We start from the raw sequence: 15819 nt of genomic DNA on the forward strand, positions 1-15819 counted from the left end.
TTTTGTCAAGAGAACACACTGGTCATAGCAAACACCCTTTTCCAAAAACACAAGAGATGACTCTACACATGGACATAACCAGATGGTCAATACCAAAGCCAGATTGATTATATTCTTTAAGCTGAGGATGGAGAAGCTCTATACCTAGAGCCAGAGCTGAGTGTGGCTCAGATCATGAGCTCCTTATTGCAAAATTCAGGCTTAAACTGAAAGAAACAGAAATCAACTAGGCCATACAGGTATGACCTAAATAAAATCCCTTATGGTTAAACTGTAGAGGTGATGAATAGATTCAAGAGATTAGATCTGACAGAGTGCCTCGAGAGATATGGACATTTATATGAGATTATTATTAAATGAGGTTTATAACATTGTACAGGAGGCAGTGACCAAAATCTATCCCAAAGAAAAAGAAATGCAAGAAGGCAAAGTGGTTATTTGAAGAGGCTTTACAAATAGCTGAGGACAGAAGAGAAACAAAAGGCAAGGGAGAAAATATATGCACTGGATGCAGAGTTCCAGAGAATAGCAAAGAGAGATAAGAAAGCTTTCTTAAATGAACAATACAGAGAAACAGAGGAAAACAATGGAATGAGAAAGGCTAGAGATCTCTTCAAGAAAATGGGAGACATCAAGGGAACGTTTCAGTCAAAGATGGGCATGATAAAGGACAGAAATGGTAAGGACCTAACAGAAGCAGAAGATATTAAGAAGAGGTGCAAAAATACACAGAACTACACAAGAAAGGCCTTAATGACCCAGATAACAGTGATGGTGCGGTCACTCACCTAGTGGACATCCTAGAGTGAGAAGTCAAGTGGGCCTTAGGAAGCATATTATGAACAAAGCAAGTTGAAGTGATGGAATTCTAGCTGAGCTATTTCAAAGTCTAAAAGATGATGCTGTGAAAGTGCTGCACTCAATATGCCGGCAAATTTGGAAAACTCAGTAGTGGCCACAGGCCTGGAAAAGTTCAGTTTTCATTTCAATCCCACAGAAGGGCAATGCTAAAGAATATTCCAACTACCATACAATTGCACTCATTTCACATACTATCAAGGCAGTGTTCAAAATTCTTCAAGCTAGGCTTCAGCAGTACGTGAACAAAGAAACTTCAGATGTACAGGCTGGGTTTAGAAAAGGCAGAGGAACCAGAGATCAAATTGGCAACATTCTTTGGATCATGGAGAAGGCAAGGGAGTTCAAAAAAAACATGTACTTCTGCCTCATCAACTATGCTAAAGCCTTTGACTGTGTGGAACTGCAGAAAATTATTAAAGAGATGAGAGTAGCAGACCACCTGACCTGCCTCCTGAGAAACCTGTGTGCAGGTCAGAAACAACAATCGGAAACAGACATGGAATAATGGGTCAGTCCAAAATAGGAAAGGAGGACAACAAGGCTGTATATTTTCACCTTGCTTATTTCACTTATATGTAGAGTACATCATGCAAAGTGCCAGGCTGGATGAAGCACAAGCTGGAATACAAGACTGCTGGGAGAAATATCAGCAACCTCAGATATGTAGATGATACCACTCTAATGGCAGAAAATGAAGAGGAACTGAAGAGCCTCTTAATGAAGGTGAAAGAGGAGAGTGAAAAAGCTGCCTTGAAATTCAACATTCAAAAAACACAACATCATGGCATCTGATGCCATCACTTAATGGCAAAAAGTGGAAGCAGTGACAGGAGGCAAAAAGTAGGAGAAGTGACAGGTTATATTTTCTTGGGCTCCAAAATCACTGTGAATGGTGACTGCAGCCATGTAATGAAAAGATGCTTGCTGCTTGGAAGGAAAGTGATGACAAACCTAGATAGTATATTAAAAAGCAGAGACTTCACTTTGCTGACAAAGGTTCTTATAGTCAAAGCTATGGTTTTTCCAGTAGTCATGTACAGATGTGAGAGTTTGTTAAAAGGTCCTAAACTCACATTGCTATATTGTTTCCCATGAAGTTTATATTGTGAATTTGAAATTTTTCCTAGGACCTGTATTTGCCAGAATTGAATATTTTCTTTTTTTAAATGCCTTGCAAGTGAAAGTGAAAGTGAAGTCGCTCAGCTGTGTCCCACTCTTTGTGACTCCGTGGACTGTAGCCTACCAGGCTTCTCTATCCATGGGATTCTCCAGGCAATACTGGAGTGGGTTGCCATTCCCTTCTCCAGGGGATCTTCCCGACCCAGGGATCGAACCCAGGTCTCCCACATTGGAAGCAGATGCTTTAACCTCTAAGTCACCAGGGAAGCCCTTAATGTACTTTAAATGAAACCTGAGGTGAACACTGTTCTTCCATCTGTTGTTCTCATTGTATGTTATTGTTGTTCAGTTGCTAAGTCGTGTCCCACACTTTGCGACCCCATTCTGTAGCACACCAGGCTTTTCTGTCCTCACAAGAAAGGCTGAGTGCTGAAGAATCGATGCTTTCAAATTGTGGTGTTGGAGATGACTCATGACAGTCCCTTGAACTGCAAGATCAAACCAGTCATTCCTAAAGGAAATCAACCCTGAATATTCTTTGGAAGGACAAATGCTGAAGCTGAAGCCCCAATACTTTGGCCACCTGATATGAAGAGTTGACTCATTGGAAAAGACTTTGGTGCTGGGAAAGATTGAAGGCAAAAGGAGAAGGGGCTAGCAGAGGACAAGATGGTTAGGTAGCATCACCAAACCAATGGACATGAATTTGAACAAACTGTAGGGGATGGTGGAGGACAGAGGAGCCTGCTGTGCTATGGTATGGGGTCACAAAGAGTGGGACATGACTTAAGAGACTGAAGAACAACAATAGACAATGACGCAGAATTGATCCACTTGTGTTGTTTTAGGGACTTAATTATAGTAAAGGAAGAAAAAGTGATATGTCCCAACACATGATATTTCCAATAGATAAAAGCTGTAAATAAGCTGAAGTACCAACATCAGAAAAACAATTAAGGAAAAGTGATACAAGGACAGATTTTGTTCTCTGACAGTGCTTAGAACTTAGCAGATACTCAATAAATATTTGTTTAATAAATGAATAATTCTTTCACAGCAAATTAAAGTTTAACCATTAAGATTGTAGAAAGCTATAAAATGACTGTGATATAAAGTTTAAAATATGACAGCATTTATTGAGGTACTACTGTGTGACTGGAACTGTAGTAAAACCTAGGTATAGAATGATGACCGAGTGATGAACAAAATGATCTGCTCTCACTGAGAACTCAGACCAATAAAGATTTCAGAGTCAATACTGACATTCAATTAATGCTGTGTGTGTGTGAAAGGTGCTTAGTTGTGTCCAACTGTTTGTGACCCCATGGGCTGTAGACTGCCAGGCTCCTCTGTCCATGGAATTCTCCAGGAAAGAATACTGGAGTGGGTAGCCATTTCCTTTGCCAGGGGATCCTCCCAACCCACGGATCAAACCCAGGTCTCCCACATTGCAGGCAGATTCTTTACCATCTGAGCCACCAGAGAAGCCCATAAATGCTGTAACATATGTTTTTACTAAATGGCAATCTTTAGGAGAGGTTCTTAGACTTTTAATCAAATATATTTTCAAATTATAAACTATTTAGCAACCTTGATATTTAACTTCCCAGAAAATGAAAGTGAAAGTCACTCAGTCGTGTTCAACTCTTTGAGACCCCATGGACTATGCAGTCCGTGGAATTCTCCAGGCCAGAATGCTGGAGTGGGTAACCTTTTCCTTTTCCAGGGGATATTCCTAATCCAGGGACCAAACCCAGGTCTCCAGCATTGCAGGTGGATTCTTAACCAGCTGAGCCACAAGAGAAGCCCAAGAATATTGGAGTGGGTAGCCTATTGCTTCTCCAGGGGATCTTCCTGACCCAAGAATTGAACCTAGGTCTCCTGCATTGCAGGTGGATTCTTTACCACTTGAGCTATGAGGGAAGCCCCTAACTTTCGGGAACTGAACAAATTAGAAGCAACAGGTTAAAAATGGGGTATCTGAAAAATGTAGGTATATATATTACCCAAAAGAGAAGAATCAGTTAAAAAAAAATAAAGGTGTTTGCACTTCTATTTGTCAGAAATTGTGGTCACAAAGATGCAATGAGTCAAATGTTAAAATATGTTCCTTTGTTTAAGGAAGGAATTAAGTTCTAACAAATTTTAGAAAGATTTTCATTAAAATATTTTGATACTTACAGAAATAAGCTTTGGAAAACTGAAAAAATGACAAATTCAATAACATTACAATGACCAATGCACTGGTTGTTGGATTTTCTCCTCAGTCTGCCTAGGTACTCTTTATTTTATAAAGCTAAAGTAAATATGTAGGTATATTCCCTACCACTGCACAACAACTAATTTCCTGGTGGTTTTATTAGGAAGTGATAAACTAGGTTAAATGTTGGATAGCTTTGATAAAACTGATGGTAATTATAGGATAATGTTGTAAAAATAAAATAACCTAATGAATATAAGGCAGTAGCATGGAGGATAGCATATTAAGTGCTCAACAAATGTTTGTATTTAAAACAGTAAAAGTTTTGGCAGTTTATTGCCCCTACAGTTAGGATGCAATTTGGAATTTGAAACTTCATTAAAAACAAAATTTCTTAATGAAAAAATTCATAAAAATATATATGCTATTTTATATATGCAAACACATATATATACATATAAGCAGGATGCAGACATATAAACATCACAAAAAAAATTCTTTGGGCAATAAATCAAGCAGAAATATTTTGGCAAAAACATGGCATCACCATTCTAATAGTGGTTACTAACATGTATAATTCATTTACAGGTTGCTTACTTCCAAAAAGGATTTGATGGGACTTTTTGTTGAAAAGCACAGCTTTTAATTAAGAGTAAAAACAAACTAAAACACTGTAAACTAGGAAAGGAAAAAAATAAAAATCTTGGGACAAAAGACTTCTTAATATTTAGAAACAGGTTATAGGTGCCACATCTGTCATTGAATACAAAGGAGGAACACTAATTTAAGATCTTTTTAAACAGCTGCACAATGTGGCTTCTGGGGGAGGAAAAACTTTTTCTCTCTCTGCTTATATTTGTCTTTGGAAGCATTTAAATTAAACTGACAATAAGATTAACAAGAGGAAAGGCAAAATTTATTCACAAGCTCACAAAGGTCGTGGTTCAAAGAAATGGCTAGAATTTAGTTTATGCTGTCATCTTAATAGGGGAAGAGGAGGGGGAGAAAGGATACTTAACAGTCATACAAATGACTTTTAGGGAAGACAAATGGACCTTTAGGAAAATAGATGGGAGTTATGATAATCTTTTGACAATGCCTGTTTAATGCAATTTCTCATCTGAAAATCTCCCTTAAAAAGGATTTGAGGCATTTGAATTCTTTTGGAAGTGTCTGCTTTTAGGCAGAGAGGGGGGATGGGAGGCGGTTCAGACAAAGTCTTTTTTTTTAACCTCTGTGGTTTCTTAGACATCTTCAGCTCAAAATAATCTTTATGCCACAGTGGTATACTCTGGATGCCTTCATAGATTCAGAAAAAGATGATCAAGAATAAATATGATGTCAAGAAAAATACACTGGCAAGAGCATAAGTAGTCCTGGTAAAAATATCAGTCAGACATGAAAACTCTAAAGGATGTCATTTTACATTGATGAATTTTCATTATCTTTATCCATAATAAGACTATCCTTAAATGTATTAGAAGTTAAAACCTCTGGAAGATAAGAACATTTATTGGAAGTAAAATGGGTTTTTATAAAGCAGACTTTATCTCCTAACTTTACCAGTTTTTTTTTTCACTCTGGAATAAAGAGGTGGAGGGAAAAAAGTCCTCGGAAATACCTAATTGAGAATAAGGCACTGGTTGTCTTCTAGGTTTAATAAAGAATTTCTGAGGATAATATAAATTCAGTTATCATCATCTTTATAAATATTTTTAAATTACCTCTAATTTCTTGGCACAAGGTCCACTAACAAGTGCAACCACACCATGGTCAGATACCTAAGCAAAGGGAAAAAGAACACAGCACATAAATGGAGATGATGGAAGCATATTTTTCTAAAAATTATTATTTAGATATTGTTTTATTTCCTCCCATTTAGCAAACATGTGTTTTAGCCACCACATACCTTCTACCCTTACTTAAAACAATTGAGGAGAGGGTGCCAAATTATATTGCAATTATTTAACTATCAAAATATGAAGTCAATAATTTCAGCAACAACAACAAAATTGTGTTCTGATAAGTTATGGAAATATACTGGGCAAATAAATACATACAGTCTCTACATTTCAAGTTTTATTTCATTTACCTGAGTAGCTGAAAAATCAACACACTGCAAAAATGCGCAGTTTTCTCCTAATGCCTGCAAGGACACATCAGTAATACCTAAGCAGCCTCCTAAATCAATGATCTTTAACAGCCGGCAATTGAGTGCAAGAGCAAGGACTCCTTCATCAGTGAGATTGCAGCATCTTTTCAAAGAAGCTTCATGCAGGTAAGAACAAGATGAAGCCACAGCTTTTATTCCTGAGGGAAAATATAATTCCATATCAACGAGCTATAGATGTTTATATATGAGAAACGTGACTGATTTTTATTTTAGTAATCACCAGTACTGATACATCCCATTAGCCTTTTCCAAAGTAGTTCATATGGGGAACAAACTATTTTTCCAGTGATGCTGTCTGTCATTATTTAAAACTCTTTTAGAATGTTTCAAGAATTCTCTATATTCTCTGTAGTACAGTCTTCAGAATATCTGCAATTAATGACATGCCTTTTTATGATTAGATTTGCTTTTAAGAAATGACCAAATATCATTCAGAACCAAATTAGGTAATTAAATAGTAATGAATCTCCTTTTCGTTAAAAGTTTTAAAGTAATAAAGTTAATTTTCTTGTAGACTCTGAAAAGAAATCAAAAGTTAAATGCCGCAAATGTCTTAAGTAATAGCTTTCATGCTTATCCTTAGAAATCATACCCATGTTTATGTGTTTTCCCCTCCTTGGTTCTACCCTTTCCTACCACCATGCTCCTTCTGTTAGTCTGGATGAATCTTAAATTTTACCGAGGGTCAAGAGAAGAGAGGCCCTTAAATCCAATTAAACTGATGTAAAAGCACTTTGGTGACAGGTATGTGATGACGTGCCATATAAATAAAAAGAGTACTGAAGGAATCCTGGGCCCTTCAGTCATGGACAAACATTACAGCACTGTTAAAAGACAACTTTATGGGCAAAATACACAAAATGGAAGATGGTAAATTCATGTGTAGGTCATTTTTATTGTTTACTATGTCTTGCTGCGATTCATGGGGTCGCAAAGAGTTGGACACGACTGAGCGACTGAACTGAACTGAACTGAACTGAAAGAACTCTTACTTTATTCATTAGTATTCAGCATGAAAGTTCTTTTAGAGAGTCAGTATTTGTGTAAACATTTTAAAACTTATGCTTCCTTGCAATATTATGAATATTCTAACTTGCTAACCAAGCTAATGGTAAAATAGAGCCAACTACCTACAAAATTTTCCAGAAACCTAGGTAGCCAAATAACTCCCTCTTTCTTATATTGAAAAGAATAAAAATTTTATATTTTTAAAAAATGGTAAAAATCCATTAATTCATGTAACAGTCACACTGATACATGCAGTCTGCCTGGTTATAAAACACTGTAACTGGACAAAGTCGGTACCAAACCCAATTTCGGCTTCCTGCCACTCAGAAGGTCAACACTCAGGAGACAAGAGTTGGTGGAAATCTTAAAGTTGCTTTAGTCAGGAAGCCGGCAAACTGGGAAGATGGTAGACTGACGTCCTTAAGAGCATCTCCAAGCTGCCAGTTGGGAGATAAAGGTTCTAAAGCATATGTGAGGGAGGGGGCTGCAAGGTACACAAGCAGTTCATACACAGTTCTCAGATTGGTTGGCATCAAGGTGAAGTTTCAAACATCACCAGTCTTCTGGTTTCAACTGGTCTGGGGTCTACATGCTTGCAGTCAGCAGTTTTCATCTGGTCTGCTTCCTGTGAAAACAACTTAGGAGTGTGTGTTAGATCTTTACAGCTTTCAGAGAACTGGGCGTTTGGTGATTTTGCTATGTGACTGGCTTATAGTCTAAATTGTTTCAGCTTCCCTGCCAATGTCCTTGAAGTTGGTATCTGGAATTAAGCAAGCAAGATTAGTTCTTTCTTAGTCAATTAGTCATTGTCTAACACTGTTTTGAGGCATGCTTAGGTTAGCAGGAGTGGAAAATACATGTTTCAAGTTTTGTGCAGTTCAAAATGAGGCAGTTCTGGCTACAAAACTATGTGTTATACAGGCTGATAGGAGAGAACCTAGTAAATATTTGCTAATGATTTAACTTTCTGTTGTAATATTACAACAAAAAAGTCTTAACAAAGTTATGAACTGGTCATTTCTTATTTCACTATACTAGGCAAATATTTAAAATATTTATCTAGCCATGTTTATTTTAAATATGTTTAAAATTTAAATAGTGACAATGTATTTCCTAACTTTTCAGCACTGATTATAAGCAAGAGTTCTAATTAGGATTCTCTAGCTTATTTTGAATATTTTTATTGATAAATATAGTTTCTATTTCTTTGACACCTTCATACTGTTCATGAGGTTCTCAGAACTGACTCATTGGAAAAGACCCTGATGCTGGGAAAGATTGAAGGCGGGAAGAGAAGAGGATGACCGAGGATGAGATGGTTGGATGGCATCACCGACTCAATGGACATGAGTTTGAGCAAGCTCTGGGAGTTGGTGATGGACAGGGAAGCCTGGAGTGCTGTAGTCCATGGGGCAGCAAAGAGTTGGACACGACTGAGTGACTAAACTGACTGACTGACATCTTCATACTATCTTTTAACATATCCTCCCCTTCTCTGCTCCAAAACTATGGTGAATAGTTCTCTACCAATTTGTTCGTAATTGGTAGTGTTAATAAACATACCTTTTGAAGTTATGGAAATTCTGTTTTCTTTTGAGGAATTTAAATTTAATTTCTTCAGTTTTCTGCAGTTACATAGGTGCAGGAGAGCAGTATCTGAAATATCACAGCTTCGTAGATCTAGAGTTTGGACTTCAGGATGTAAAATCTATAATACATACATTATTTTGAAAAATTAAAATTTCCTACAGACATAAATATTTATTCCATATTCAGTGTTTTGATGGTCATAACAGAGAAATGGCAGGTAAAAACTATAGCAAAGAATACAGAAATGCATTTGCGTGAAGACAGATACAAAAAGCAGAAAAAACCAAGTCCACTTCCAACTGAGGGTGCAGCTTATAGTGTCCCCAAAGTCTTGTTGGGACACAGAGCTCTACTGAGACAGTTGGTACAGAATAAGAACCCATTAGATATGGAAGCAGAACCAAGGTAATGGGGTGCTTATCCTCTTCCAGTAGTTTCTGACTATCATGAGAGAGTCTAGCTATGTGCCTCTTTGCTCAGCAGGTACAAGTCTTTAATCTCTGTAGGCAGTGAGTGATGATAGTTGCAAACCCATTTTACAATTAAGAGAACTGAGGTTCAGTGTCAGAAAGAGTGGCAAGGCTGGTATTTTTATTCAGGCCAGAAGCTTTACTATACATTCTCCCTTACAGAATTGTTAATTTTAGCTTAATTAGGGAAAAGGGCTTCCTAGGAAGCTCAGTTGGTAAAGAATCTGCCTATAATGTGGGAGACCTGGGTTCAGTCCCTGGATATGGAAGATCCCCTGGAGAAGGGCATGGCAACCCACTCAGTATTCTTGCCTGGAGAATCCCATGGACAGAGGAGTCTAGTGGGCTACAGTCCATGGGGGTTGCAAAGAGTCAGACACGACTGAGCAACTAACATATATAAAGGGAAAGGGAGTAAGTATAAGTTAGATGGAGTGAGGTGGCCAGAAGAAGAATGAAAAGAGTTTAGAAGAATGATTTTTAACTGACTGTTATCCTTGAATGGATAAAATCAATCTAGTAGGCTATGATCAACATTTTTTAATTGAAATAAGATATACTAGAATAAAATAGAAAATATCCAAGTGTACTGCACACTGTACTGTTACATGTAGGTGTGGTTTGTGTCCTAGAGTCACAATGTAACATTCATATTTCTTCTTGTGGGTCTTTTTTTTCCATTCATTTTTTCGCTCTGCATTTTAATTTTTTCCAGATTTACTAAGGTATACTTAACCAAAAAGTTTAACATTTCTTGAAAATAGGTAGTTCATGGATGTTGGTACCATGAAGACAAGGGGAATAACTGGAACAGTGGGAGAAGATTTTTAATTTTTATTTTGTTTTTTGGCTGCTCAGCATGTGGGATCTTAGTTCTCCAACCAGGAATGAAATCTGCACCCCCTGCATCGGAAGCATTGAGTCTTAACCTCTGGACCCCCAGGGAAGTCAATGGGAGATTATTTTAGAAGCTATTACACAAGGACATTATGGTTATCTGGAGAAAAAAAGAACTTTAGTATATTCTAAAATTACTCATCCTAATATAAAACATTGTTCCAAAAATCTGAAACCATAGCTCAACAGTAAAATATAATAAGCTTGCTTTACAGTTGTATATTTTCTTACCTCACTTATGTTTGAATCTGTTATCTGCCCCTGCACGCTCATAATTTTGATGAGTCTATCTTTTATGTTGGGTGGCAAAGGCTTAATGTCTGTGATATATCTAGAAATATTCTTCATGAAGCACCAAAGGCATCTGAAATACAAATACAATATGGTAAATTACACTATACAGGTATTGACTCCTAATATTTGTTTAATGCATTTGTTAGCACTTAGTTCTTTCATAAACAAGAAAGAAAAAATGGGTGCACATTTTATATGAATATTTACAACTTAAGCTTGGTAAGATTCAAAAGCCTCAGTTATGAACAAGTTGCCCTTTTCCTCTACAACTTTTGCTCAGCATCCATCACTTACTAAAATGCATTCTGAATGACAAAGGATTTTTCTTAAGTCAGTCTTCTCCAATTCCTAAGATACACAGTTACTACCAAGCTTTTAGTCACATACATTCCTAAGTAAACATTAAACTAGGGCCTATTAATTGACAAATATTATGTGTTAATACAACAAACTTGCTTTCACTATTTTTCCTAAAAACTGTATAGGTATAAGAACCAAGAAAGAACTGTAACCACAAAGATTCCACAAATAGTACAAATCAGAGAGAATAAACTTAGTGCCAGTATTATATATCACAGAGTCATTAAGGCAGGCAACAACGAAGACCCATACAACCAACATGCTTCATATTGATATGTGGCCTGAAAGTCCAACTATCTGAGATACTTGTATGTTAAATAAATACAAATCTTTCTTAGTTTCTGCCTACAAATATTTTCACATATACACACTTGAATTTTTTTTAGTGCAGTCTTTTTCTTTTCTTCTTTTGGTTGCTTCTGCCTTTCTTTCTCCTATCTTTCCCCCTTCCATTAGTTTAGTTCCTCATGCTATTCCTTGTATATTCTTATTTTTCCTCCGTGCTTGTACACACACAAACACACACACATTCACTCACACATGTATCTATGTTCTCACACATACTTTTAAAAGTTAGGGTGGGGGTGGGGAGAGATTACTGTTTCTTAGAATGGCATCAGTGTATACTCACTTTTCTACAAACTCTTTCATTTAATAATAATTCTTTAAAGCATTATGTATAGTTTTAATTCTCCTTTAGTGGCTAAATATTGTATTTCATAGTGTAGATGACTTAGTCATCCCCTATTGAGGAGCATTCCACTGTTTCTAGGATATAACATATGTTGGCAGATTATTTTCTTCATATTTCCATCAGCAGTGTTGGAGAGTTCCTTTTCCTCTTCATCGCTAAGCAATATATGTTATGTTTATTTTATTTATTTATTTTTCCATTTATTTTCATTATGTCCATTTCCCGATCTCATTCCCCGGCTCTAGGAAATTATTCTAATGCCTAATGTGTATCCTTTTGTTGTACGTATCTTTTTAACATGATTGTTCTATGGACGTATTTCTAATTTATGTGTGTGGTATTCATCATAGATTTGTTTAGTTTTTCACTGAGCACTATTTTTACAACCTGCTTACTCTTAAATGTTGACAGATATCATGGGTGAAAACTAGTATCTCATTACTAATTTAATTCTTATTTCTCTAATTGCTAGTAAGTTTAACATCTTTTTATAAAGTTGCTGGCTATCTAGATATTCTTTCCTCAAAATAATCTATTCATATCTTTTATCTATTTTGCTATGTTTTTTACTTAAATTTATGAGCTATTTTTGTGGTCAAATACATGACTGATTTTGTATGTGCTCTATAAATATTCGGAAAATGTGTATTTTCTATCTGAGAGTTGTAATGTTCTCTTTCTGTGTTTTATATACGTGTGTCTAAATATCTCTCTCCATGTATGTACATGTATGTGCACATATATATATTATGTGTGCTGATGTTAATCTCTCAGTCGTGTCCAACACTTTGCAACCCCATGGACTGTAGCCTACCAGACTCTTCTGTCCATGGGATTTTTCAAGCAAGAATACATTTCCTTCTCCAAGGGATCTTCCCAACCCCCATGGGAACCCAGGCCTCTGGTATTGCAGACAGGTTCTTTACCATCTGAGCCACTGTGTAGGTGATTATTCATTGATTAGTATCATTTAATTCTTCTATGTTCTTATTCTTTCTACTAAATCTGTAGAATTCTTAGTTTGCAATACTTGTATTTTTTAAAAAAATAGTTATTTATTTGGCTGTGCTGGGTCTTAGTTGCATCATGTGGGATCTTAGTTCCCTGACCAGGGATGGAAGCCTTGCCGCTTGCAGTAAGAAAATGGAGTCTTAACCACTGAACCACAGGGAAGTCCCTTACCTTTCATTTTTTACTTAAAAATTCTCTTGTAATTGATTTTTATAACTGTCAAGAGTTGCGCAGAATCTGAGAGTTGATCCTACTTACCAGTTTATGAGTTAGCTTTATTATCATTTTATGAATGCTGGCAGAAGAATGCTGGGTCAGTGAAAAATGACTTTATTGCTCAGGATAAGAGCAGTAGCCAGGGAACTTCCCAGGATTCTTCCGTGGTTAAGAATCTGCCTGCCAATGCAGGGGACTGGGGTTTGAACCCTGGTCCAAGAATTAAGAACCCACATGCTGCTAAGCAACTTAACCCTATACTTCACAACCACGAGCCTGTGCACCCTAGAGCTTGTGCTCCATAACAAGAGAAGCCACAGCAATGAGCATAGTAACCCCTGGTCGCTGCAACTAGAGAAAGCCCATGGGCAGCAATAAAGACCCAGCTCAGTCAAAAATAAATAAATTGAAAAAAAGAAAAAGAGTAGCAGCTGGAGCTTCATGTTTGTGTTGGTTATCCATGCCCCAGGTCCTACAGTATAATGTAGGAAAGTCGGTCCAGATAGATGTTTACTCATGTAGTGGGTTGTATTACAAGACAGAAACACTGAACTTGAGGGGGTTCACCATTTTTATAGCAACTGGAAGCAAGACTGCTCTTTTTGGAAGGAGAAAATACTTCATCTCTCAAGGCTGTTTACTACAAATACAACCTTGAGAAATGGCCTAGGTAATCAAGGCCCTGCATTCTTGTGCAAGAATGTGCAGGTCCATGGTGTTACCTCTTCCAACAATCCACCCCAGTAACTTCTTGGCTTAATTCAAATATTCATGGAAGTATGCCACTCTATCAGCTACTTTAATTTGACCAACAGAGGCTAAAACCTAATCTGTTCAATTTGTCTCTTAAAGCACTTAATTAAAGCTATTATCAATAGCCAACTCATTGGAAAAGACCCTGATCCAAGGAAATACTGAAAGCAAAGGAGAAAGGGGTGGCAGAGGATGAGGTAGTTAAATAGCATCACTGACTCAATGGATATGAAACTGAGCAAACTGTCAGAGATAATGGAGGACAGAGGAGCCTGGTGTGCTACAGTCCACAGGGTCACAAAGAGTTGGATATATGACTTACTGAGTGAACAACTATCAATGTCATGGTCTTTATAGACTGGGACCTGGGGACTGGAGACCACGAAAAGAGGGACGCAGGGGACTCAAGTCTCAAGTGAAACAAGGGTGCTTTATTTGTGGCAGAGTGTGCTTATATATCCCCATACAGGAAGCTTTAGGCAGCAAAAATAAAGTTGAGCAAAAACAGAACCGGGTGAATAACAATCATCACAGGGCCAAAAGACAATCCATATCTGAGTAATAGGGATGTGACTGAATAGTTTAAAGTAAAAGGTCACTGAAGGGAATCCATGTATGTGCTCTGTCTCATGACCTCAGTCCTAAGGACTGCGTGCAGCTCTGTTCATTTGTTTTCCAGGAACTGATAAGGAACAGAGGGCCCTTGAGAAACAGCACACAAAGGAAGAAAACAATTCCTTTAAGTTGATTCCTTAAAGTTGAATGTCCCCTGACATATCAGTAGTACTCCAAGTAGCAGGATAAGGCCAACCTGCAGTAACAACCTCAAAAGTAACTGCTGGGCCCCAGATTCAGCTAACTGTGAAAAAGTGTGGCGTGGGGGAAGGTAACCAGTAGGTGTTATTTTCAACACACAGGATGTGGTCAAAGTCCAGTCTATCACCTCTTATGAAAGATACAAGGGAATTTAGGTGGTTATTTCAATGACTACATTTTTCTTTTTTAGGGCTTTTAATTTTTTTAAATTTATCTGTTATTTTATCTATATTCATCTCTTAAGAATAACTGTTCCTTTGTTTTTGAACATTTCCAATATATTTGTTTTAAAATATCTTTCAAGTTATTCTACTGTCTGAAGTTAATAAAGTGTCAATTGTCCTATTTTCTGTTGAGTCTCTTTCATGCTAGTTTGTTCTTTAGGTACTTTGTAAATTTTGACTGTTAACACTTCTTTGGCAGAAGTAGTTTTGCGTGAGAATCCTGTGTTCTTGGTGTTGTGAAAGCAAACCTCATGGTGAAAGTCTGAGTTTTCCTCCACTTAAGGACACTGTCTTTGTCTGGTTGAATTGCAATAACAAAATGCCACAGATTGGATAGATTTGTTAAACAAAAGAACTTTAATTTTCACAGTTCTGGATGCTAGAAGGCTAAGATCAAAGTGCCAGCTGGTTGAGTTAGGGCTCTCTTCCTGACTCACAGCTGGCACCTTCTCTATGTGTCCTCTTATGGTAGAAGGGGCTAGGGATTTCTCTGGAGCTTCTTTGTAAAGACACTAATCCAGTTTGTAAGATTTTGAAATGGAGCAGGACCCTATCGTCCTTACCCCTACTCCATGTCCTCTGTCTGCCTTTTGTCTGTGGAAAACTTTAGTCAAAGAGAAAGTTTAATCAGAGAAGTAAGAAATGTGGAAAACAAAGAAAAAAAGAGACCAAATAATAATGTAGGCATTAAGCATGGTCAAGGACCTTTAGTTCTTTCTCAAGGCTACAGATAATATTCTGAGCCATATCCTGTGAACTGTTTTATAGATATTAAAACATAGGGGTGAAGAAGTTAACTACATAATGATCAGACTGTACCCATGAAATGAGCTGTCACAATTCCTAGAACTGGCCTCAAAGAAATGGTAACAAATGGACTTTGGAACTGAAGATTAATTGTACCTAAAACAACCAATTAAAACCAATTAAAAGACACTTGCTCCCTGGAAGAAAAGCTATGACAAACCTGCTGCTGCTGCTGTTAAGTCGCTTTAGTCGTGTCCTACTCTATGTGACCCCATAGACAGCAGCCCACCATGCTCCCCCATCCCTGGGATTCTCCAGGCAAGAATACTGGAGTGGGTGCCATTTCCTTCTCCAATGCATGAAAGTGAAAAGTGAAAGTGAAATTG

General features: G+C 37.2%; 1 protein-coding gene across 2 annotated transcripts in view; it reads right to left on the reverse strand.

The window, feature by feature from the left end:
• Window positions 1–15819, reverse strand: part of LOC120858540 (protein AMN1 homolog) — a 75168-nt gene that overhangs the window by 27375 nt on the left and 31974 nt on the right. For both annotated transcript variants that reach the window (XM_040234669.1, XM_040234670.1), the window contains exons 2-5: window positions 10550–10682; window positions 8925–9069; window positions 6273–6490; window positions 5905–5961 (exon numbers count right to left, since the gene is read on the reverse strand). In XM_040234669.1, the coding sequence (XP_040090603.1) occupies window positions 5905–5961; window positions 6273–6490; window positions 8925–9069; window positions 10550–10682 (553 nt within the window). The remainder of the gene's footprint in view (window positions 1–5904; window positions 5962–6272; window positions 6491–8924; window positions 9070–10549; window positions 10683–15819) is intronic.

Source organism: Oryx dammah, unplaced genomic scaffold (genome assembly GCF_014754425.2).
Source record: "Oryx dammah isolate SB20612 unplaced genomic scaffold, SCBI_Odam_1.1 HiC_scaffold_29, whole genome shotgun sequence".
NCBI lineage: Eukaryota > Metazoa > Chordata > Mammalia > Artiodactyla > Bovidae > Oryx > Oryx dammah.